This window comes from Moschus berezovskii, chromosome 17 (assembly GCF_049115385.1).
Source record: "Moschus berezovskii isolate FMDL1 chromosome 17, NW_MosBer_1.0, whole genome shotgun sequence".
Lineage (NCBI taxonomy): Eukaryota > Metazoa > Chordata > Mammalia > Artiodactyla > Moschidae > Moschus > Moschus berezovskii.
Window position 1 is genome coordinate 16,143,455 of NC_142476.1, and position 24,213 is coordinate 16,167,667.

At 39.7% G+C, this 24,213-nt stretch overlaps 1 protein-coding gene across 1 annotated transcript; it reads right to left on the minus strand.

Moving 5' to 3' along the window:
* Positions 1-3,334: 3,334 nt before the first annotated feature.
* Positions 3,335-23,397, minus strand: LOC129551812 (complement factor H-related protein 3-like). The gene is made up of 7 exons (XM_088845231.1): positions 23,340-23,397; positions 17,508-17,696; positions 16,892-17,068; positions 13,746-13,919; positions 12,869-13,045; positions 10,137-10,310; positions 3,335-3,543 (listed from the first exon to the last, which is right to left on the minus strand). The coding sequence occupies exons 1-7, from the start codon at positions 23,395-23,397 to the stop codon at positions 3,335-3,337; spliced, it is 1,158 nt and encodes a 385-aa protein (XP_088701357.1).
* Positions 23,398-24,213: the final 816 nt, after the last annotated feature.

The following is a 24,213-nucleotide window of genomic DNA, read 5'->3' on the forward strand; positions in this document are numbered from 1 at the left end:
AAGATTTTGCCTTCCAACCCCGGTTGTGGGTTTGAGTCTCAGTTGAGGAGCTAAGATCCCACATACCTTGTGACTAAAATAACAAAATGTAAAACAGAAGAAATATTGTAACAAACTCCATAAAGACTTTAAAAATGGTCCACATCAAGAAAACCAAAAAAAAAAAATAGAGACCTGAGAATAAATTACAGAAATTCCAGAACAAATTTTGAAAACTTATCCTAAAGGTTTTCTTTCTTTAGGATCTCTCATTACCAAAGTCTATGTAAATCCCTTGGACTGCAAGGAGATCCAACCAGTCCATTCTAAAGGAGATCAATCCTGGGTGTTCATTGGAAGGACTGATGCTAAAGCTGAAACTCCAATACTTTGGCCACCTCATGCGACGAGTTGACTCACTGGAAAAGACTCTGATGCTGGGAGCGATTGGGGGTAGGAGGAGAAGGGGACGACAGAGAATGAGGTGGCTGGATTGCATCACCAACTCGATGGACATGAGTTTGAGTGAACTCCGGGAGTTGGTGATGGACAGGGAGGCCTGGCGTGCTGTGGTTCATGGGGTCGCGGAGAGTCGGACACGACTGAGTGACTGAACTGAACTGATGTAAAGAATTAAGAGTTCTTTTTAGAGGAATAGAAGCATATTCTAAATTAGTATAATACACACACACACGGAGAGACAGAGGGACAAACATACATGGAGAGGTGAAGATTTGTTTTAAGGAACTGGCTCATGTGATTGTGAGACTGGCAAGTCTGAAACCTGCAGGGCAGGTAGCAGCCTGGAAACCTAGAAAGTATGTGTGTTGCAGTTTTGAGTTTGAAGGCTGTCTGGAGGTAGAGTTCCTTTTTTCTGGAAGGAGCTCAGTGTTTTCTCTTAAAGCCTTCAACAGACTGGATGGACACCCACCTTATGGAAGGTACTTTGCTTTGTTCAAAGTCTGTGATTAAATCTTAATCATATCTTTAAGATGCCTTCAGAGAAACATCTAGGTTGATAATTTGATCAAGCACTTGAGTATTGTAATCTAGCCAAGCTGACACAAAATTAACCACCACACAAAATATTTAAGATAAACTTGGATATTAAGTTCAGGAGATTCCCAAACCAACTATGGAAGATCCACCTGATTTCCTCTTGCTGCCTGTAGTAAAATACATGTGATAAGATGTAAATTGAAGGATGAACTGTCAAGCCAGAAGAAACCAGCATGAGATGGTTTGACATTTCTCAGCCTATCCACAGAGCGCACTCACCAATCAAGCCCAGAGTGAAGCTGGCCAGTCCTTGGCTTAAAAGCTTAGGCACATGACTCGAGATCCAAAAAACTCTCAGCCTAAGCCAGAAATAGAGATGCTATTGTCCAGGAAAGATCTGTGATGTAACTGCATAGCTGAGAATTTGCACCTATTAGTGCACAAGAGATTGACAAAGTTTTGAGAATGTTATCCTAGTAGAAATGCTTCCAGCCTGAGCTGAAAGCAACAGGCATCATACAAATAAAGGAAGAATGTCTTCAAAGATAGAGCCCTGCACCCGGAAGTCTGGGCCAACAGGGCCTCTTCCAGTTGAGAAAGTAGGTTCACCTGCCCGGTGGTCCGAAAAGCTGGGGCTGCCCTCCAGTGGCCCAAGGACAGAATATCAACTTCACTGTTGAGTGTTCTCTGTTCGTGGAACCTAATGAAAATTCTCCTGATGGGTTTTGAGTTTGTGATCTGTTACCCTTTTTTCAAAAATTTTCTGTTTGTCCATTCTTGAATGATAATATCTATCCTATGTCTGTTTTAATTTTGGAAATGCGTTACTTATTTTCTGGGTTCACAGAGTCACACATGAATAGAAATTTTGCCCAAGGGTGGACCTGTAACTGAGTCTCACTCATAACTTATTTGGAAGATATTTAAGTAAAATTTGGGCCTTAGAGTTGATGCTGGAATGGATGAAAACTTTTAGCGCTGTTGGAAATGGGTGAATATATTTTACATATGGGAAAGGTAGGGATTTGTGTGGCCACAATGTGAACTGTTATGTCATGATTTTTAGAAATTAAAAATGTTTATATCAACTGATTGAAGCTAACTATGCTGTTTGTAATGTATGAACATAAAAATCACATTTCAGACTTTTGTGGTTTAATGTTTCAAAAACTGTCTACCAGCAAAATCATGAAAATGTTATTAGATCTGAAGATCATTACAAAAGAGGGCTCTAGAATTCCAAACACATGTTATCTTACTTTGATTGTGTGTTCAGTTGCTCAGTCATGTCTGACTCTCTGGGACCCCCGGGGACTGTAGCCCATCAAGGCTCTCTGTCCATGAAATTTCCCAGGCAAGAATACTGGAGTGGGTTTTCATTTCCTACTCCAGAGCATCGTTCCAACCCAGAGATTGAAACCTTATCTCCTATGTCTCTGCATGGCAGGTAGGTTCTTAACCACTGAGCCACCAAGGAATATATACCCTTACTTTGTATATGTCTCTATGTTAAAATAACACATTCTATGCTTCAAAGGTGATACACATTAAAGACAGAAAAAGTCAAGAACGCATGTATGCAAAAAGGAGTTAAACACCACATTTTACCCCATTATCTCTAAATTCAGCTATAGTTATTCTAAATATTCTATTACGCTTCTTGCCAATATTTTTCTATTAAAATGCATTCAGTGTTTAAAGCATAGTGTGTTTATGTACATGTGTGTTTATACTAGATGTAATTAAATGTTTTTAATTACTTTAGTCACTTTTAAAGTCATGTTATAATCATTATGTACCCAGTTGGATTCTAATTCCTCTTTCTTTGAATTATTGTGTGCTAGACATGCATATTGTAAACGGTCATGTATTTCATCACTTTTTGGTATATTTATCTTTTGGTAGATGAACAAAAGTAAGAAATATCTACTTACATCTTGTTACTATCATGTGTATGACACAGTTCGCTCTTTACATGTTTGGAAATGATATTATTTTGAAGATACCAACAAGGATTCTTTTCCTTTTTCTTTTGAAATAGTCTCAGAAAACCTCAGAAGTTATGGAGAAATCTTTGAGAAAGTTAGGAAACTGATTGATAGAAGAGGCACTGAAGTGATTGCATTAATTGCTTACTCGGGTATTTTATCAACAGGACACAAGACACAAAGCACTTGGTTTGCCAAGTTTAATGAGGTGCTTTAAAGAAGTGATTCATTAGTCTTCCTGATTATAATTTCATCATCCCCATAACATCTGATTTATGAATCAAAATGAATTAAACAATACTTGATAAAATAAACTGAGAATTGGATTAATAATGAAAAATTCTCAATACATGTACATACAATTGCATTTAACCAGTGTTTTGTTCACAATGAGGATACACCACTTTTCCTTCCTGACAAGCTGTTTGAAATGTATGATATGGTGTCACTGGACGATATCCACGTTTACATATAAATTCAATACGATCCTGTGTTTTAGAGTAAAGTTTTTTTGAAGTTGTCCATTTTAACTGTATGTTATGTTTTTTCATCATTTCTTCTGAAATTTCACAGGCCTCTGAAGATAAAAATATAAACATAAAACATTATATAGTGAACAAATATTTTCCATAGAATTTCAAGCTTTCAAGTAGAATCTTCTACTCTAGTCCAAATATTCCTTCTCAAAACCTTTTCCAGACCAACTCATTGAAAATCTATTATGCAGGTTTCATCATTTTAAATGTAAGAATGAGGTACTATATTTAATGTAATAATTAAGTGTTCTAATCATAGACTTACAATGTCAATTACCTTATGAAAAATTTCATTAAGGAACCTCTTGTTGCTCTTTTTCCTGACCAGAAAATTTCCAAACTTTATTTCCACACATGGTGATATTTGGTAATCAAGCGTGCGACAGAATGGTTTGTCAGTCTGTGAGGGCTCTGTTATAAACGGCTAAGCCGCATGCTCAGCGCGAGGATCTCCGCAGGATCCTGAGGAGACTGAAGCATGTGCCTGAGCGCTCCGGTGGTCCAGACCGCTCTCCGCTCCGACCCACACTGCTTCTCTTTCCCTGAAGCCCACAGGCGGCCTGGCGCTGAAACGCCACAGCTGACCCCAGAGGACACACAGGGGTGAGGAGTGACGTAACGTCTCCGTTGTCTGTTGGTGGAGGAGGCCCACCTTTTCCTTGAGAGTCTAAAATCTGTGTTGTTTGATTTATTGAAAAACCACCCCCCCACAGTTTAAAATAAAGGGAAAAAATGTAGCCTACTCTGTAATATCAAGACTTGTGACTTCTGATGACAGAAATGATTTATTGAAGAACATCTAATCACTTAACAGGAAAGGCACATTTTTAAGTTTTACTTTACCCCACTTGAAGTCACACATAATACATTCACAAATATGTCTTCTGTGCAGGGTTCTGTTATTAAAATACATTTTCTTAGTTAATGTATGCTAGGCAGATGGATACTGAGGAGAAATATAACATTTCTTTCATCCTTACGTACAACATACTGCAGTGTCTTGAATCTCGAGTCATTTTTATTGATTTTCAAATTGTTACAAAAGGAACATTAGCTCCATCAACTCCTTAAATAAAATTCAAACAATTACAGATTTGAATAGTGGATTTCCTTTCTTGCATAAGTTGAGATGCTTATTACATCTGTGAAGTATTTCTTCTGCTAATTAAAAATCCTGACATATTATAAAAACCAACACAGGAGATTTTTAAAGATGTAGAGAAGATGTCAATCTGATTAGAGACCTTGGGATTCAAGAAATTACACTGCAGACAGTGGCTTGGGTTTTAATTTGCTTTCTGTGTATCTTGGTCAAGCCACTGAGATGACAACCCAGAAATGATAACAAGTTCAAGCAAAAAAGAAAAAGGTCTCAAGAAATACTTGACCTTTTTCATCAGAGGCCCAGAAAGTGGTATGCATAAGCCTGCCAAGTCACTTGTCGTATCCAATTCTGTGCGACCCCATGGACTGTAGCCCTCCAGGCTCCTCTGTCCATGGGATTCTCCAGGCAAGAATACTGGAGTGGGTTGCCACTCCCTCCTCCAGGGGATCTTCCTCCAGGGATCAATCCTACATCTCCTACAATGTAGGCGGATTCTTTATTGCTGAGACATTGGGGAAGCCCAGAAAGGGAGCAGGCTAGCAAGACAAAAAATTTTTATAATACTGACTTACTCTAGAAATACACCATAATGGAAACCTAATACTTTGGCCACCTCATGCGACGAGTTGACTCACTAGAAAAGAGTCTGATGCTAGGAGGGATTGAGGGTGGGAGGAGATGGGGACGACAGAGAATGAGATGGCTGGATGGCATCACCGACTCGATGGACATGAGTCTGAGTGAACTCCGGGAGTTGGTGATGGACAGGGAAGGCTGGCGTGCTGTGATTCATGGGGTCCCAAAGAGTTGGACACGACTGAGTGACTAAACTGAACTGAACTGAAGACTAACTCTTTCCCTGTCTTGATCAGCAGGGGCCAAGCAAAGAGCCCAGACTTCCACTCACACGGTTGGGAAGCAAGATACCTCTGCCCTTTCTCCTTGAGTCAGTGGAGGCCAGGTGGGAACCCTGGACTTGCACCCTGCCTGGCAGTAATGGAGGCCTGATAAATGAAAGATTCCAATAAAATCTAGGATCTCAAAAATCATAATACCCCAAAAGTCCAGGATACAGATCATTCATAAAACCAAGGACCTGGAAAGCCTCAAAAGAAAAAATAAATCCACAGAAGACAACACTGAGATGACACAGATATTGAAATAATTGGTAAATGTTCTTTCTTAATGGAATCAAATTTATAGAACTAAAAAAAGTGACTAATATAATTTTAAAAACACATTGGATAGGCTCAATAATACACTGCAGATGACAGAAGGATAAATAAGCTTAACTACAGACTAACTTTGAATATAGACTGAAAAAAAATGGACAGAGCTTCAGGCAACCATAGGAAGATAGTAAAAGATTGGAGACCCTGAAGGTAAAAAGAAAAGGGATTGAGATGAAAACATAACATAATGACTGAATATTTCCCAAATAGGGCACAAGGCACAATTCTACATATTAAAACATCTGAAGAATTCCAAACAGTATCAGTTCAGTTCAGTCGCTCAGTCGTGTCCAACTCTGTGCGACCCCATGAATCACAGCACGCCAGGCCTCCCTGTCCATCACCAACTCCCAGAGTTCACTCAAACTCATGTGGATCAAGTCGGTGATGCTATCCAGCCATCTCATCCTCTTTCATCCCATTCTCCTCCTGCCCCCAATCCCTCCCAGCATCAGGGTCTTTTCTAATGAGTCAACTCGTCGCATGAGGTGGCCAAAGTATTGGAGTTTCAGCTTCAGCATCAGTCCTTCCAATGAACACCCAGGACTGATCTCCTTTAGGATGGACTGGTTGGATCTCCTTGCAGTCCAAGGGACTCTCAAGAGTCTTCTCCAACACCACAGTTCAAAAGTGTCAATTCTTCGGCGCTCAGCTTTCTTCACAGTCCAGCTCTCACATCCGTACATGACCACTGGAAAAACCATAGCCTTGACTAGATGGATCTTTGTTGGCAAAGTAATGTCTCTGTTTTTTAATATACTATCTAGGTTGGTCATAACTTTCCTTCCAAGGAGTAAGCATCTTTTAATCCAAACAGTATAAACCCATAGAAATTAATGTCAAGATACATCATAACTAAATTGCTGGAACCCAAAGGAAAAAGTCTCAAAAGCAGCTAGATAGATATTATACAATACTTATACAGAAAAAGGATCCAAACATCAGTAGAGTTCTCATCCATGACAATAGAGACAGGAAAAAGTGACATCATTTTTCCAATCCTGGAAGAAAGGAATCGTCAATCCCAAATTCTATATCCTGTGATACCATCCTATAGGATTAAAGGGAGAAAGAAAGACATTCCCAGACAAAGGAAAACAGAATTTGTCACCAGCAGACCTACTTAAAGAATTGCTAAGGGAATTCTTAAGATAGGAAAATAGGGGATTGAGACTTTAGGAAGGAAGGAAAAATAATAGAATTGATTAAAAAAATTCAGGGGTAAATATAATAAGACTGTCTTTTCCCTAATGATTTTATTAGATCATCAGTTCAGTTCAGTTCAGTCGCTCAGTCGTGTCCGACTCTTTGCAACCCCATGAATCACAGCACACCAGCAAAATTATGTCATTTGGAATGTGAAGTCAAGTGGGCCTTAGAAAGCATCACTACGAACAAAGCTAGTGGAGGTGATGGAATTCCAGTTGAGCTATTTCAAATCCTGAAAGATGATGCTGTAAAAGTGCTGCACTCAACATGCCAGAAAATTTGGAAAACTCAGCAGTGGCCATAGGACTGGAGGGTCAGTCTTCATTACAATCCCAAAGAAAGGCAATGCCAAAGAATGCTCAAACTACTGTACAATTGTACTCATCTCACACGCTAGTAAAGTCGTGCTCAGAATTCTCCAAGCCAGGCTTCAGCAATATGTGAACCATGAACTTCCAGATGTTCAAGCAGGTTTTAGAAAAGGCAGAGGCACCAGAGATCAAATTGCCAACATCCGCTGGATCATGGAGAAAGCAAGAGAGTTCCAGTAAAACATCTATTTCTGCTTCATTGACTATGCCAAAGCCTTTGACTGTGTGGATCACAATAAACTGTGGAAAATTCTGAAAGAGATGGGAATCCCAGATCACCTGACCTGCCTCTTGAGCAACCTGTATGCAGGTCAGGAAGCAACAGTTCGAACTGGACATGGAACAACAGACTGGTTCCAAATAGGAAAAGGAGTACATCAATGCTGTATATTGTCACCCTGCTTATTTAACTTCGATGCATCATGAGGAACGCTGGGCTGGAGAAGCACAAGCTGGAATCAAGATTGCCAGGAGAAATATCAATAACCTCAGATATGCAGATGACACTACCCTTATGGCAGAGAGTGAAGAGGAACTCAAAAGCCTCTTGATGAAAGTGAAAGAGGAGAGTGAAAAGGTTGGCTTGAAGCTCAACATTCAGAAAACAAAGATCATGGCATCTGGTCCCATCACTTCATGGGAAATAGATGGGGAAACAGTGGAGACAGTGTCAGATTTTATTTTTTTTGGACTCTAAGATCACTGCAGATGGTGACTGCAGCCATAAAATTAAAAGACGCTTACTCCTTGGAAGGAAAGTTATGACCAACCTAGATAGTATATTAAAAAGCAGAGACATTACTTTGCCAACAGAGGCCTGTCTAGTCAAGGCTATGGTTTTTCCCGTGGTCATGTATGGATGTGAGAGTTGAACTGTGAAGAAAGCTGAACGCCGAAGAATTTATGCTTTTGAACTGTGGTGCTGGAGAAGACTCTTGAGAGTCCCTTGGACTGCAAGGAGATCCAACCAGTCCATTTTAAAGGAGATCAATCCTGGGTGTTCATTGGAGGGACTGATGCTAGAGCTGAAACTCCAATACTTTGGCCACCTCGTGGGACGAGTTGACTGACTGGAAAAGACTCTGATGCTGGGAAGGATTGGGGGCAGGAGGAGAAGGGGTTGACAGAGGAATAGATGGCTGGATGGCATCACCAACTCGATGGACATGAGTTTGAGTGAACTCTGGGAGTTGGTGATGGACAGGGAGGCCTGGCGTGCTGTGATTCATGGGGTCGCACAGAGTCGGACATGACTGAGGACTGAACTGAACTGATATAGTGCTCAGTGTGTTGAGGGAATACTTAAGGAATTTATGTTAAAAATGTGGGGAGGGTAAGTAAATCTAAATGGAAATAAGGTTTCCACATTTCACCTGAGGTGATAAAATGTCAGCAACAGTAGGGAGTGATAAACTACCTATGTGTGCCTGAGTACCTACAGCAACTATTAGTAAAACCCTGCAGAGAAAAGCGTATGCCCGAAAGCAACGCAGATGTATCACAGTTAAATCATTTTATTGGAGAAGGAAATGGCAACCCACTCCAGTACTCTTTCCTGGAGAATCCCATGGATGGAAGAGCCTGGTGGGCTGCAGCCCACGGGGTCGCAAAGGGTCAGACACAACTCCACAGTGAAGAGAATGAAATGGAGATGAGAAACAGAGAAAACACACAAAACACATAATAAAATGGCAGACACTGTCCCTCAGAGTAGTTACTTTAAATGCAAATGGTCTAAATACTCCAGTTTAAAGACTGAGAATGGCAGGTGAGCACAAAACCTGTATGCTGAGCTGTGTTTTAAACATGAAGACATATTCAAGTGGAATTTGCCAAAAATTCACACCAGGCAAACGTTAACTTGATAAACTAGAAGACGCTTGAGAGTCCCTTGGACAGCAAGGAGATTAAACCAGTCAATCTTAAAGAAAATCAACCCTGAATATTCATTGGTGGGACTCATGGTGAAGCTAAAGCTCCCATACTTTGGCCACCTGGTGGAAAAAGACTGTAATGCTGGGGAAGATTGAGGACAGGAGGAGAAGGAGGCAACAGAAGATAAGATGTTCGGGTGACATCACTGACTCAACGGAGATGAGTTTGAGCAAACGCTGGGAGATAGTGAAGGACACGGAATCCTGGTGTGCTGCAGTCCATGGGGTCGCAAAGAGCTGGACATGACTTAGGGACTGAACAACAACAATTTCTTGTTTCAATTCCCTTCCTTTCTGAACTCTAAACACTGAAGCGTCCCAAGACCAAGTTCCAGACATTTTTTTTATGTGTACACTAATTCCCTGAATGAGTTCAACTCATTCATACCTTTAAATATTGCCCATATGTGAAGATGCCCAAAAGAGCCACATTCTGTTACCAGGCCCCAGTTGCTTATTCCATGTCTCAGAGTGAAATTCCTTGGGCTGTCAAATGTACTTATGGTATCTTTAACACATTTATTCTTCAAGAAATAACTGTCTTAATATTTAAGACAGGAAATGTTCCGTGATTCCAACCATTCAAATCTGGTCAACTATTTCATAAAATATATATGTGAGATTATTTATTCATTCCACAAAAGAACTGGATGTTAAGCACCATCATTTTCTTTTAATCAAAAAATTATTCCCTAAGAACTTCTTCAGTATCTATTTATATCAACATATTTTATTCCTAATACTTTCTCTTAAATCAAGGAGTGGGTAGACAAGATACTCTACCTTTGCACCGAGGTGGTTTTGTCCAAGTTCCATTTAAACATGTCACATCTGCGTCCCCCAAAATGTCGTAAGTTCCGATGCATTCATAACGTGCTCTCTCACCATTTTGATACCTAGGCCTCTCACTTTGTACAACTGCATTTTCCACTCTGGGTGGATTCACACAGGAAACATCTGAAAAAAAGAAGAAAAGTATTTCTAATATAATGATCCTTATGAACAATATGCCAATGAGTGAATGTCAAATATATTCCATGGATACTTAAATTCAGTAGGTAATCTGTCATGAAAGACTGCTAAATTCAATAAGTTTACATATACGATTAAGGAAAAGGAGATAAAGCAATATTTTTCAGGGCAAATTAAGCCTTATTACCTTAAATCTCTGCCCCAGCCATCACTAGCAGGTTAATACATGATTTCAGGCCAGTGAAAATGAGAGCTTTTCTGGAAAACTCTTTCTGAGTTTAGTAAAATCAGTGTTATAAATTATATAAATTCACAATGAATTTATAAGCCATAAGGAAGTCATAATAATAAGATCATATGGATTTGATTTAAATCATCAGGATTTGGTTTACAGTCATTCTGTTTATTAACTGTAACTTAAGACACCTAGAAAAATAACCACAGTAGATACTTCTTTAGAAACTTGATCAAGATTTAGCACACTTTGAAGAATACCATTGTTGAAGGAAGAAGATGATTAATTAAAAGATCCAAACATATCCGGGAAACAAAACTATTCTTTGATGATATTTTTTGGAAAATGCTTAAGGACACCACAGTGAGTGATGGGTCATCCCTCAGTGAGATTCAGAGAATGTAAGGTACAAGAGGCTGTAGCCTTGACTTCTAAACTGAAATGTGCACAGAATCCCTTGGGATTCCTTAAAACCGTGTCAGAGTTGCAGCCCCAGAGGTTTTGATTCAACAGGTCTGAGTGAGCCTGTGAATCTGCTTGCATATCTAACAGTTTTCCAGAATATGCTGAGATTGCTGTGCCAGGGATGTGCTTTTATTTATTTATTTTTAATTTTATTTATTTATTTTTAATTTTTTATTTTTATATTTATTGGAGGCTAATTATTTTACAATATTATATTGGTTGGTTTTTGAACATTGAGTTTCAAGCCAGCTTTTTCACTCTTCTCTTTCACTCTCGAGACTCTAGTTCCTCTTTACTCTCAGCCATTAGAGTGGTATCATCTGCATATCTGAGGTTGTTGATATGATCCCCAGAAATCTTGATTCCAGCTTGTGATTCAGCCAGCCTAGCCTTTCACGTGATGTACTCTGCATAGAAGTTAAACAAGCAGGGTGACGATATACAGCCTTGTCGTACACCCTTCCCAATTTTGAACCAGACAATTGTTCCAGGTCAAGTTCTAACTGTTGCTCCTTAACCCGCATATAGGTCAAAAAAGTTTATGTCTCAGCATAAAAAGAGATGGGATTGTGTTCTCAGTGTTTAGCATTGTAGCCCTAAACACTGAGAACACAATCCCATCTCTTTTTATGCCCATGGGATGTGCTTTTAGAATTATTGGGCTACAACGCTAAACACTGAGAACACAATCCCATCTCTTTTTATGCCCATGGGATGTGCTTTTAGAATTATTGGGCTACAACACTAAACACTGAGAACACAATCCCATCTCTTTTTATGCTGAGACATAAACTTTTTTGACCTATATGCGGGTCAAGGAGCAACAGTTAGAACTTGACCTGGAACAATTGTCTGGTTCAAAATTGGGAAGGGTGTACGACAAGGCTGTATATAGTCACCCTGCTTGTTTAACTTCTATGCAGAGTACATCATGTGAAAGACTAGGCTGGCTGAATCACAAGCTGGAATCAAGATTTCTGGGGATCATATCAACAACCTCAGATATGCAGATGATACCACTCTAATGGCTGAGAGTAAAGAGGATCTAGAGTCTCGAGGGTGAAAGAGAAGAGTGAAAAAGCTGGCTTGAAATTCAATGTTCAAAAAACTAAGACCGTGGCATCCAGTCCCATCACTTCATGGCAAATAGAAGGGGAGAAAGTGGAAGCAGTGACTGATTTTATTTTCTTGGGCTCCAAAATCAATGTGGATGGTGAGTGCAGCCATGAAATTAACAGACGCTTGCTCCTTGGGAGGAAAGCTGTATCAAACCTAGACAGCGTATTAAAAAGTAGAGGCATCACTTTGCCTCCAGAGGGCAGTATAGTCAAAGCTATGTTTTTTCCCCAGCAGTCATGTATGGATGGGTGAGTTAGATCATAAAGAAGGCTAAGTGCTGAAGAATTGATGGTTTCAAGCTGTGGTGCTGTTGAGAGTCCCTTGGACTGCAAAGAGATCAAACCAGTCAACTGTAAAGGAAATCAACCCTGAATATTCATTGGAAGGACTGATGCTGACGCTGAACCTCTAATACTTTGTCCATCTGATGCGAAGGGCCAATTCACTGGAAAAGACCCTGATGTCGGGAAAGATTGAAGGCAGGAGAAGGGGGTGACAGGGGATGAGATGGACTCAATGGACGTGAGACTGAACAAACTCTGGGAGATAGTGAAGGACAGGGAAGCCTGGTGTGCTGAAGTCAATGGGGTCGCAAACAGTCAGACACGACTTATCGACTGAACAATAATAAGAACAACGAATAACCTAAGGCCATTTAATGATGGTGAATACTATATTACTTAAGATACGTTAATAATAAAATTTAAAAATTTTACCGAAGTACCTCTGCACACTGGTCTTCCTATCCATCTGCTCTTAACACACTGTATGGTGTTGGATCCTTCCAGCTGATAATATGGTCGACATTTAAAAGCCACTTGTTCTCCTGATCTATATGATTTCTTCTTCTTGCCTGTGAGTACAGCATCATCAAAGCTGGGCAAGTTAAAACAATCTGTGCCTGAAAAAATATATATTATTAGTTTAGTCCATCTTTAAAAATACATAGTGACCAATGATTATATTCTAGAAAAATAGGTACATATCAAACCAATCAGTATTGTACAGATTTCTCTCATAACTTAAAACAAACATCAGACATCTTGACCTAGTCACACTGAGTGTCTCTGTATTCATCAGAAGTACGGCATGGGAATGGTGATATTCAAAGAGATAGGGCTACACGTGATGCTTGAGAGCAGACTTCTCACACTTAAATTCTTTTTCCCCATTGCAGGCCGCCTACATTATAAACGCGTTTCTGTTTCTTCAATCAAAATCTGTTACCTTGAATTATGTCACATGTCTTAGAAAATTACATATTATAAAGAAATGATTGACAGATTAACAGTACATTGAGTAGTGATAAGACTGATGAGCAGAGGTCAACTATGATACAGTCATGTGGAACGAAGACCAGAAATCTGAGGATGTTTATCAGAGGGTGTCCAAACTGCCCCGAGTTGATGTGAAAATGAGATAATTTAGCTCCTGTTTTCAAACATGTTATTACGAGGATTGTTAATTCCCTACTAGAATTCAGAACTTTCACAAGATGCCTTGTAAAGTTCTAGAACTGCTGCTTAGTTTCATATTTGTACCATCTATGCTCTTAATTAAAGATATTTATCAGCATTAGAATAAAATGAAATGCACTATACTTATGCATTTTGGTGTACGGGACCATTTTCCTCCTAAACATCTTATAGATGCAAATCCATAAATCCTAAATCCTTTGGTACATGTGTATGTGACTTTTTCTCCATATTGATAACTGTCATTCTTGTGATGTACAACACCATTCTGAATTGAAGGTGGAGGTCCACAGGGAAGTCCTAGGAATAAATGAAAGAAAGATTTTATGTTTCACTAACTCTGAAGTTTAACTTCCGTACAGCTTGTCATATTTGATAGTTTAATTGAAAGTAATAAACGACTTTACAGGAGCTTTCAAGATATCACACAGAAGTGCACAAATGTGTCCGAAAATCACCATTCTGATGTGTGTCCAGCTGTCCACATAAGCAAGAACTTGAAACCAAAAGTACCAATACATGAAAAAGACTGTGCTCTCTAACCAGTCATGAGTAATCACAGAAAAGCACACTGAGATTTCATCATCGTAGAAGGAGTGCTATAAATTGTAAGATATTAGAAGGGACGTTGTAGGAAGGACAGAGGACATTTTTTGGAGGAAAACTTGGTGGCGATGCAAACACTGCAACTTCTAGGAATAGTCAGATTATGAATACATTTACTGATATGAATAGGAAGGTTTAATTTTGTTATACATCCAACGCCAACACAAAAAACTGCCAAACTTAAAAGTGGTTCTGTATGGAACCGATGAAATTAAGAAAAAGAATGATTTGAGCATGCAAAAATTAATAAAATGCATTAACATATAATCATCACCCTATGCAAAATCATGAAAATAGCCATTGTTCCCCAAAATTTCTTCATATTACAAGCAAGAATCTGCCAAACGTGTCTGAGTCACACTCTAGCTTTTCTGTGACAGATTTTCTATTCATGTTTTCATGAGCATATGCACATGGCCTCATAAACAACATTCAGTGGACTTTCTCACTGTGGTACTCAGAATATAGAAAACAATTCATTTTTATTTCCCCCTTAGGCGAACATGTTAATTTTTTCATTAAGGTATTACTTATAGGTATCTCACCTTGCAGGCTATTTCTACCAGGAGATTCACTAAAAATTATATGCACATGAAAGTAGATAAAATTATCTTTAGGAGGAAGGCTGAGTGTTTGAATCAATATCAACTTACCCTGTCCTTAAGCAGTGGAAAACCACAAGGTGAGGACATTGATTAGTAACAGCCTGTTAGATTTTCTCGATGGTACAGTCACACAAATATTCCAGCTGCACCATTTGAGCTTTAAAATCTGCCTCGTTTGCAGTTCCCAAATGTGACTCCGAAATTAAGTGTATTACAGTGAAGCTGGTTAATGTGTCACTTAGTAAATATCAAAGTTCAATTTCTTACACTATCCCTAAATGTTTTCTGTTGGTAGTTTCATGGTAAGTTATTTTACTCATCACCTGACAAGTAAGTCCATAGCTTTATGTGGGACCAGGTATGAACTGGCTCCAGAAGTAATATAAAATACTAATTTTCAATAAAACATCTCAAGATAGTAGAAGTTCTTTCTGCCTGTTGAATCATCTGTATTTTCATGGGCTATCGAAACTGATACATTTTTTAAAATTACAGTAGATCTTAATATGTACCACACAGGTTATGGGGTGTTAAATGTGGCGATAGTGTTAAAGAATCCACCTGCCATTGCAGGAGACGTTGGTTTGATCCCTGGATTGGGAAGATCCCTTGAAGAAAGGCATGACAACCCACTCCAGTATTCCTTGAGAATCCCATGGACTGAGGAGCCTGGCAGGCTACAGTCCGTGGAGTCGCAAAGAGTCGGACACAACTGAAGGGACTGATCATGCACAGTGTAATGATTTGACTTATATATATGTATGTATATAATGATAAGCTTACAACAGTAAGTTTAGTGAATATCCATCACTTCATTATTTGATATCCATTACTGTATAATTATTATGTTCTTCCGTTTGTGTTATAGTCCTTGATTTTTGTGTTCCTTATAGTCTCAAGTTTGTTTTGTGTTAGAAGCATGCTGTGTTTGCATTTAAAACAGCAGTCACTTCCTCTCATCTTTACAGACTTGCCTTGGGGAGAGAAGTTTACTCTGTCACTGATGAGATTTTGAGGCTTTTCCAGACCTCTTTTAAGGATGCACTGGCCACATATCTCAGTTCCTCTTGGGAGAGAATTTTGAAGCTCGTATGCTTCTCTCAACCCAGCAGAGCCAGTCTCTCTGCTGACAGCTTCCTGGCTGCTTCCCTGGGGCAACACTGAGGACTTGGTTTGTGTACTTTCTCACAGTCCCACGGGGCCAGACTGGCTTCTGCATGTCTCACGGATCAAAGGCTTGGACGTCACCGTGAGGGCCTGCACAGGGAGCCGGCCCTGGGGCAGGGGGACGTGGATACATTGCGGTGCCCGTGGGAGAGCAGGACCCACAAGCAAGGTGTCTGCAATGCCGAGAGGGTGGGCTTCCTGGTAGTGTCTCCAGCATGGTCAGGAGGATCCATGTCCCTCAGTGAGTTCTAGCTCTGGATGCTGTACAGCTGGCCTCTCCCTACCCCTCAGCCATGCAGATGACCCCAGTGTCCTGGATAAGGGGAGAGAGAAGTGCGCCTTCTCAACAGTGTTGGAAGCTGAGGAAGCCACCCTTGGTCAGATGCTCTTCTTCCCCCACAGGTGAAATCCTGCGCTGAGCAGTCTCTCTTGGCAGTAAGCTGTGCCACTTTAGGGGAGGGTGGCACACGTAAAGTGAGGCTGCTCCTCTAACCCTCTGTGATGTGCCAGGTCTTGAATATTTGCTGTAACTTCTCTGCTAGACTCCTTGCCTCCCACAAAGATACTCTCATTCATGGGTGGCTGTCAAAGTCTGTGTTTGTATCAGGAGAGACAGTAAAACTCCTATTCTGCCATCTTGCTAACTTCACTCTGTTACTACAGGTTTCTTCTTTGTGGTTTTTTTCATTTTCTTGACTAATGTCCATCAACAGGCACATTTATTTTGTTATACACTTATCTAGGAATCTGTACACTCACACATGCTTGTTAAAGAATAAAATTAAATAGGTCCTTTGACAAAACAAGAGGCTGATCTAAGCATTTTGCAGTGGATAATATAGCTGAGTGTTAGAAACTTATGAACATACTGGGGTCTCAGCCCAGTTTACTCACCGACGCGGACGCATACTGGAGGAGGGTACCAGCCCTTCTCTGTGCAAGTCATTGTGTTCTGATTATTGTGAAGACTATAGCCATCATGGCAGCGGACTCTTACAGTTTTACCTTGTAAATACTTTTCTTGGGAATTTGTGTAATATCCATTTTCCAAATAATTGAAAGTACATTGTCCTAAGGATCATAAAAACAATAGAATAGAAAAATAACATTTATTTGGTAAAAAAGCACAGTAAAAATTAACTTTTTGTATTTACCTGACAATGCATTAGTATTCTAAAATAGCATACAACTTAATAAAAATGAAAGTTACCACCACATTTGTTAAAAAGGAAAAACGAAAGAATACTCCATATCATTTATCTTTAGTTTTTATAATTAAGATACGTATAAATGATGCAGATATTCTTGTAAGGTCTCTATAATTCTCCTGTGATTTCCATGAAGAGCTCCTCATGAAAGGAAGCCCTATTTGGATCTTTTTACTCACAGAACTTGTCCCTCAGCCTTCCTGTTGTATACAGGACCTAACTGTACTCACTTACTAGTGAGTACTAGTGTCTTTTCACACTTTGAAAGATTTATACACATAAAATTAAAGAGGTCTACTTACTGAGGCAGGGCACTTCTGGAGACCATCCTTTCAGGGTGCAAGTCATGTAATCCCAGGAACTTTGTGAAGGAGTCACAAAATACCGATTACAGCGATAGGAAAACCGTTGACCTACACTTGCTGGAAAGTATCCTTTAAATGCATAATATAACCTTCCATGTTTTATTACTGGAAAATCACAAGGTTTCACTTGAAATGAAAAAAAAAGTATAAATAATATTTTATCTTAATAATCAAATTAAAATTGTTTCATCTATTAATTATACTCTCTTACTAGCATAATTACACTCATTGCACTAGGGATTCTAGGACAAGAAAATTTATAAAAACTTCAGATGATTAACATATGTAAGGAGATCCATGCTAATGTAGCTGCTATTCCAGGGTCTGGCTTCTCCTTGCCAGACCTCCTCTGGGAGGCCCAGCATCTCCAGTTTCCTGGGATTTCAGAGAACGAAATAGCAGTTATGAATGGCTGTGCCAGCGCTTCTCACAAGTCATTTCCCAGCTACTTGTGGAGTGAGCATCTCCCAGTTTCTTCATGGAAGAGTCACACCACGCATCTAGACCTTCATCTTCTTCAGCTGCTGCCCGAGGAACTGGCTTCTAGCTAACCCGTCCCTGCGAGCTGATGAAGCCCAGAGTTGGCTTGATGCCTGGGGACTACAGAGAGCTTAATCATGGTTTTGAAGAGCACAAGGTTTGAAGGAGCGTGCATGCATTTGCACAGCTCCTCTGCCCAGCTTAGTGCAGAAAGAATGAAATGATAACCTCCAGTTCCCAGGTTTACCAACTATTCTGGCTTCTAGCTCACCTCTCTCAGGACACTAATGGGAGCTGGCATACTCTAGACCCCTGAAAGACGCTAAAAACAAGGACAGTGGTTTGGATGAACATAGAGGTTAGAGAGGCACCCAGAATCTCTGGCTAGGCTGATTGATGAAAGGGTTCTACGTATGAGGCAGGTCTGTGAAGACTAGGCAAAGTGGACATTTAATATAATGCACAGATATCAACACGGAAAGTCAAGAAAAATGGTAAAGTGAGAAATATGTTCAAATCAGAAGAATAAGATCCACTATTTTTGCTTTTAACCCAACAACAGAAATTAGACATCCATCCACAGAGAAACCTGCCTTGGACGGAGGTGTTTGACTCAACACTCTATGCCAAGGGACCCAGAAGGAGTCTCGCCCAAACATGCATGAGGGAAAGGCAGACAGACCTCTGTCCTGACTGTGGTGGCTGCGGTGGCTCACGAGCCAGCTTTCAGCCTCTCAGCCACAGTCCAAGAGCCCCTGTAAACATTATCTTAGAAAATCAGGCATGGAGGTAAGTCCTCATGTGAAAGTCCAGTTTTTCACCGAAGCTCTGTCTGCGTCACTCACACACCTTCCCCACTTATAGCCAGCTCCCTGTGGGTGCAACTGACATTGGAGGCAAGAGCAACTTTGACAGATCACCAGTGAGTGTGCACAGAAATCTGGCTCGAATCTGTGGGACAGGAGGAGAACACAAGCTTAAATGAAGTGCTACTTCTGGGGAAACCAAAGATAGGCTGTCAGCACCCTTTCTTGTGCATTGCAGGATATAGTCAAGGCGTAGAAGCACAGAAATTCTCGGAAAAGAGGGATAAGTGTCAGAAGGTGCCCCATAGAAGATCTGAGATAGTTTGAGAGTCTCTAGAAAGGTTGACTATGCTTTATTGACTATGCCAAAACCTTTGACTGTGGGTCACAATAAACTGTGGAAAATTCTTAAAGAGGTGGGAATACCAGACCACCTGACCTGCCTCTTGAGAAATCTGTATGCAGGTCAAGAAGCAACAGTTAGAACTGGACATGGAACAACAGACTGGTTCCAAATCGGGAAAGGAGTACGTCAAGGCTGTATATTGTCACCCTGCTTATTTAACTTATATGCAGAGTACATCGTGAGAAATGCCGGGCTGGATGAAGCACAAGCTGGAATCAAGATTTCCAGGAGAAATATCAATAACCTCAGATACTCAGGTGACACCACCCTTAGGGCAGAAAGCGAAGAAGAACTAAAGAGCCTCTTAAAAGAGGAGAGTGAAAAAGTTGGCTTAAAGCTCAACATTCAGAAAACTAAGATCATGGTATCTGGTCCCATCACTTCATGGAAAATAGATGGGGAGACAATGGAAGCAGTGATAGACTTTATTTTTTGGGACTCCAAAATCACAGCAGATGGTGACTGCAGCCATGAAATTAAAAGACGCTTGTTCCTTGGAAGAAAAGTTATGACCAAGCTGCTGCTGCTGCTACTGCTGCTAAGTCACTTCAGTCATGTCCGACTCTGTGTGACCGCATAGATGGAAGCCCACTAGGCTCCCCTGTCCCTAGGATTCTCCAGGCAAGAACACTGGAGTGGGTTGCCATGACCAAGCTAGACAGCATATTAAAAAGCAGAGACATTACTTTGCCAACAAAGGCCCATCTAGTCAAGGCTATGGTTTTTCTAGTAGTCATGTATGGATGTGAGAGTTGGACTATAAAGAAAGCTGAGCACCAAAGAATTGATGCTTTTGTGTGTGGTGCTAGAGAAGACTCTTGAGAGTCCCTTGGACTGCAAGGAGATCCGACCAGTCCATCCTAAAGGAGATCATTCCTGGGTGTTCATTGGAAAGTCTGATGTTGAAGCTGAAACTCCAATACTTTGGCCACCTGATGCAAAGAGCTGAATCATTTGAAAAGACCCGACTCATTTGAAAAGACCCTGATGCTGGGGAAGATTGAGGGCAGGAGGAGAAGGGGATGACAGAGGATGAGATAGTTGGATGGCATCACCGACTCAATGGACATGAGTTAAAGTAAACTCTGAAAGTTGGTGTTGGACAGGGAGGCCTGGCATGCTGCAGCTCATGGTGTCTCAAAGAGTTGGACACGACTGAGCGACTGAACAGAACTGAAGTGACTTAGCATGCATGCATGCACATTTCCACCCAAAGATTGGAGACCTGTGATTTACCCAATGGAGACTTCAAAACAGCTGTTTTAAAAAACTCCATGTGCTACAAGAAAATACAGTAAGACAGTCAAACAGAAGCAGAAAAATAGTAAATGAACAAAATGAGCAGTTTAATAAAAGTAAACAAATCGTATAAAAATCCCAGAAATTGTGGTACTGAAGGATTCAAGGATGAAACGAAAGTGCTTCAGAGAGCATCAACCACAGACTGAAATGCGCAGAAGGAAGAACCTGTGAGACAGAGGACATAGTGACGTTACCGGTCAGGGAGGATCAAAGCGAGTAAAACAACAGCGACAGCAATAAAAAAAACAAAGAACGAAAAGTTCTACGTGATCTATGGAGCAGTATCAACAGAACTAACTTGTGAACTATTGAGTTTTCAGAAGCAGAAAAGGGGAGATGAGGGTGAAAGCTAATTTAAAGAATGACTGCTGCTGCTGCTGCTGCTGCTAAGTCGCTCAGTCGTGTCCGACTCTGTGTGACGCCATAGACGGCAGCCCACCAGGCTCCCCCGTCCCTGGGATCCTCCAGGCAAGAACACTGGAGTGGGTTGCCATTTCCTTCTCCAATGTGTGAAAGTGGAAAGTGAAAGTGAAGTCGCTCAGTCGTGTCCGACCCTTAGCGACCCCATGGACTGCAGCCTACCAGGCTCCTCCATCCATGGGATTTTCCAGGCAAGAGTACTGGAGTGGCTTGCCATTGCCTTCTCTGAAAGAATGACTGAGAGCTTGCCAAATCAGGGGTGTGATTTGGGTATCGAAGTTCGTGAAGTTTATACATGACTGAACAAAATCAACATTAAAACACATCTACAACACATACTATAATGAAGTTTCAAAAATTAAAGAAAAACAGAGAAGTCTTAAAGTCTTAAAGCGTGAATAAAAAAACAAAAACATCAAACAAAACAAAAAATCTTGAAACTTACAAAGGAACACTCATATGTCTCTAAGCATATTTCAAAGCAAAATCCTAACAAGTCAGGAGAAAGTGGGATGATATATTCCAAGTGCTGAAAGAGAAAACTGGCAACCAAGAATACTGTCATTCAGAAATGAAGATGCAGACTTCTCCAGACCAACAAATACTGAGGGAACTGAATACCTCTAGATTTGCCTTACTAGAAACCCTGAAAAGAGTTATTCAAGGTGAAATGAAAGCATGCCAATTAATATCATGAAAATTACCAGTACACTGGTAAATATAAGTGTACAGTTGCATGCAGGATACTCTAATGCTGTAACATGTTGTAATGTTAGGTGTTTTTCCCCTTCATTGTGGCTTCCATATTGGGAATTAAACTACTAATTTAATCTCATTCCTTTTGGTTAACATTCTAGTGTATGTTTCCAACACCGTTGGAGATTTGGTATAATCATTCTTACCCTTGGGTTTTTCAGTTTTCAGCATATGTCATTAACAAGTGTGATTTCATGATGAGAATGGGTCATGAACAACAGATGATTGTTCTATTTCTGTAATTTTGAGTTTCAATTAAAAAGATGTGACTCTATTTCTGTTGCATAAGGAAGTAGTTCTTAGAAGAAGTCTACAATTGTGAAGCATTTATCTATTATGAAAAATAACTATTCGCAAATATTCAGAACATTTATCTTTAAGGCCACTTTTAGAAAGAGTTCCCTTGTTAACAAGAAGACTAGTTATTAACTGGAATATCAGGCAAGGCTTTGTCCAAGTTCCAAATTTCTCTTTCATGCTTGCATACTCCTTCTCCTCTGCTATCTCTCTTCCTTAGAAATATGCCTTTAATGTTTTCTCTAACTGATTAATAGACCATCTCCCACATACCTGAGAACCAGGCATAAACTGAGTAACACATCTGTCTGCCCTTCAGCAAGCACTCTGGTAATGGAGCCATTCTTATAGGTGACCTGGGACCTAAGGTGCTTTTAATTGTTACCCTTAGGACTGGACAGGAAGCTTTGTTGTTTTGTAAACATTGTTAATGAGGAAAATTGACAAATTTATTTAAATAATATGCAAAACCCAACATGCAACATATTATGAAATCAATAATGCACAGCAATGCATATTATAGTCACACCTAGTGTTTAATGAGGTATCATAAAACTCTTTAGAAGATATATTTACAAGAAAGAAAGGACTGGATTATTTAAAAAAAACAACAGAAGAAAAGCATCATAATGAAGAACTTATAAATTTCAAGATAGCAGTGATTTAAATTGTTTTTTTAAATTTCACAATTTCCAATGCTCTCTGAAAACAATTTTAAAGTTTTGGCATTGCAGCAGGAATAAAGAATATAATCTGGATTTTGATAAAAGAGATATGCCTGTTACCTGTAGTTAATTTTGTTAAAACATTGATTTGGCAGTGATGTTAATGACTTTTAGTAGCTTTACTAAGATATAATTGAAATACAGTCAACTGAACATACTTAAAATTTAGTATTTGATGAAGTGCGAATCTTCAAAATCAACACCACATGTAAGATTATGAAGATATACACTGTTCTCTAAATTTCTTGGATCACAAATAAGAATGCCCTAAACATTTTGGAGTTATACTCTAGCTCCTCTGTGTCATATTTTCTGCTCACATTTTCATAAGCATATTCACACGACCTCACGAATCAATATTCAGTGGCTCTGCGTGCTGTGGTGCTCAGAGGATGCAGAGGACAATTTCTCTTATTTTCCCCTCAGGTGAATATGTGATGATTGTTTCATTAAGGTATTCTTTGTGGTTGTCACATCCTGAAGACTATTTCTACCAGCTGATTCAATCAAAACTACACACATGAAAGTAGAAAGGAAGTAGGACGAAGGGTGAGTGTTCATACCTGTTTCAACTTACCTTGCCCATGAGCACAGGGGAACCACAAGGCGAGAACAATATTGATGAGCAAAAACATGTTAGATTTTCTGATGATACATTCACACAAATACTCCAGTGGCGCTCTTTGAGGTTTAAAATCTACTTCATTTACAGCTAGCAAACATGACTCCAAATTTAAGTGCCTTACAATGAAGCTAGTTAATTAGTGCCATTTAATAAATATCAAAGTTCAATGTTTTACAATAGCCATAAATGATTTCTGTTGGTAGTTGCACAATAAGCTATTGTGTTCAACACCTGTTATGTCCATGTACAACTTTATGTGGGACTAGGTGTGGACTGGCTTCAAAGTATCATAAAATATTAATTTTTATTAAAACATTTCTAGAGAATAGGTGAAGTTTTTCTCAGCCTTTGAATTATCTGTATTTTCACATGCCTAGGGAAGTGAGGAGATTTTTTAAAAATTACATTAGATCTTAATACCAAGTACACAGGTTATAGTGAATTCTTTGTATTTATATGCTACTTATTTATGGACATTTAATGGTTATTATTTTTTCCAGCTCTTTTGACATATAATTGACATGCAGCACTGCATAAGTTTCAAGTGTGCAGAGCATAATTATTTTGTTTTAAAATTTTATTTATTTTAATTGAAGGATAATTACCTTACAATATTATGATGGTTTTTGCCATATATTAGTGTGAATTGGCCATGGGCATACATGTGTCCCCTCCATCCTGAGCTTCCCTCCCCACCATACTCCTCCAGGTTGTCATAGAGCACTGGCTTTGGGTGCCCTGCTTCATACATCAAACTCGCACTGGTTAACTATTTTACATATGGTAATGTATATATATATATATATTTCAGTGCTGTTCTCTCAAG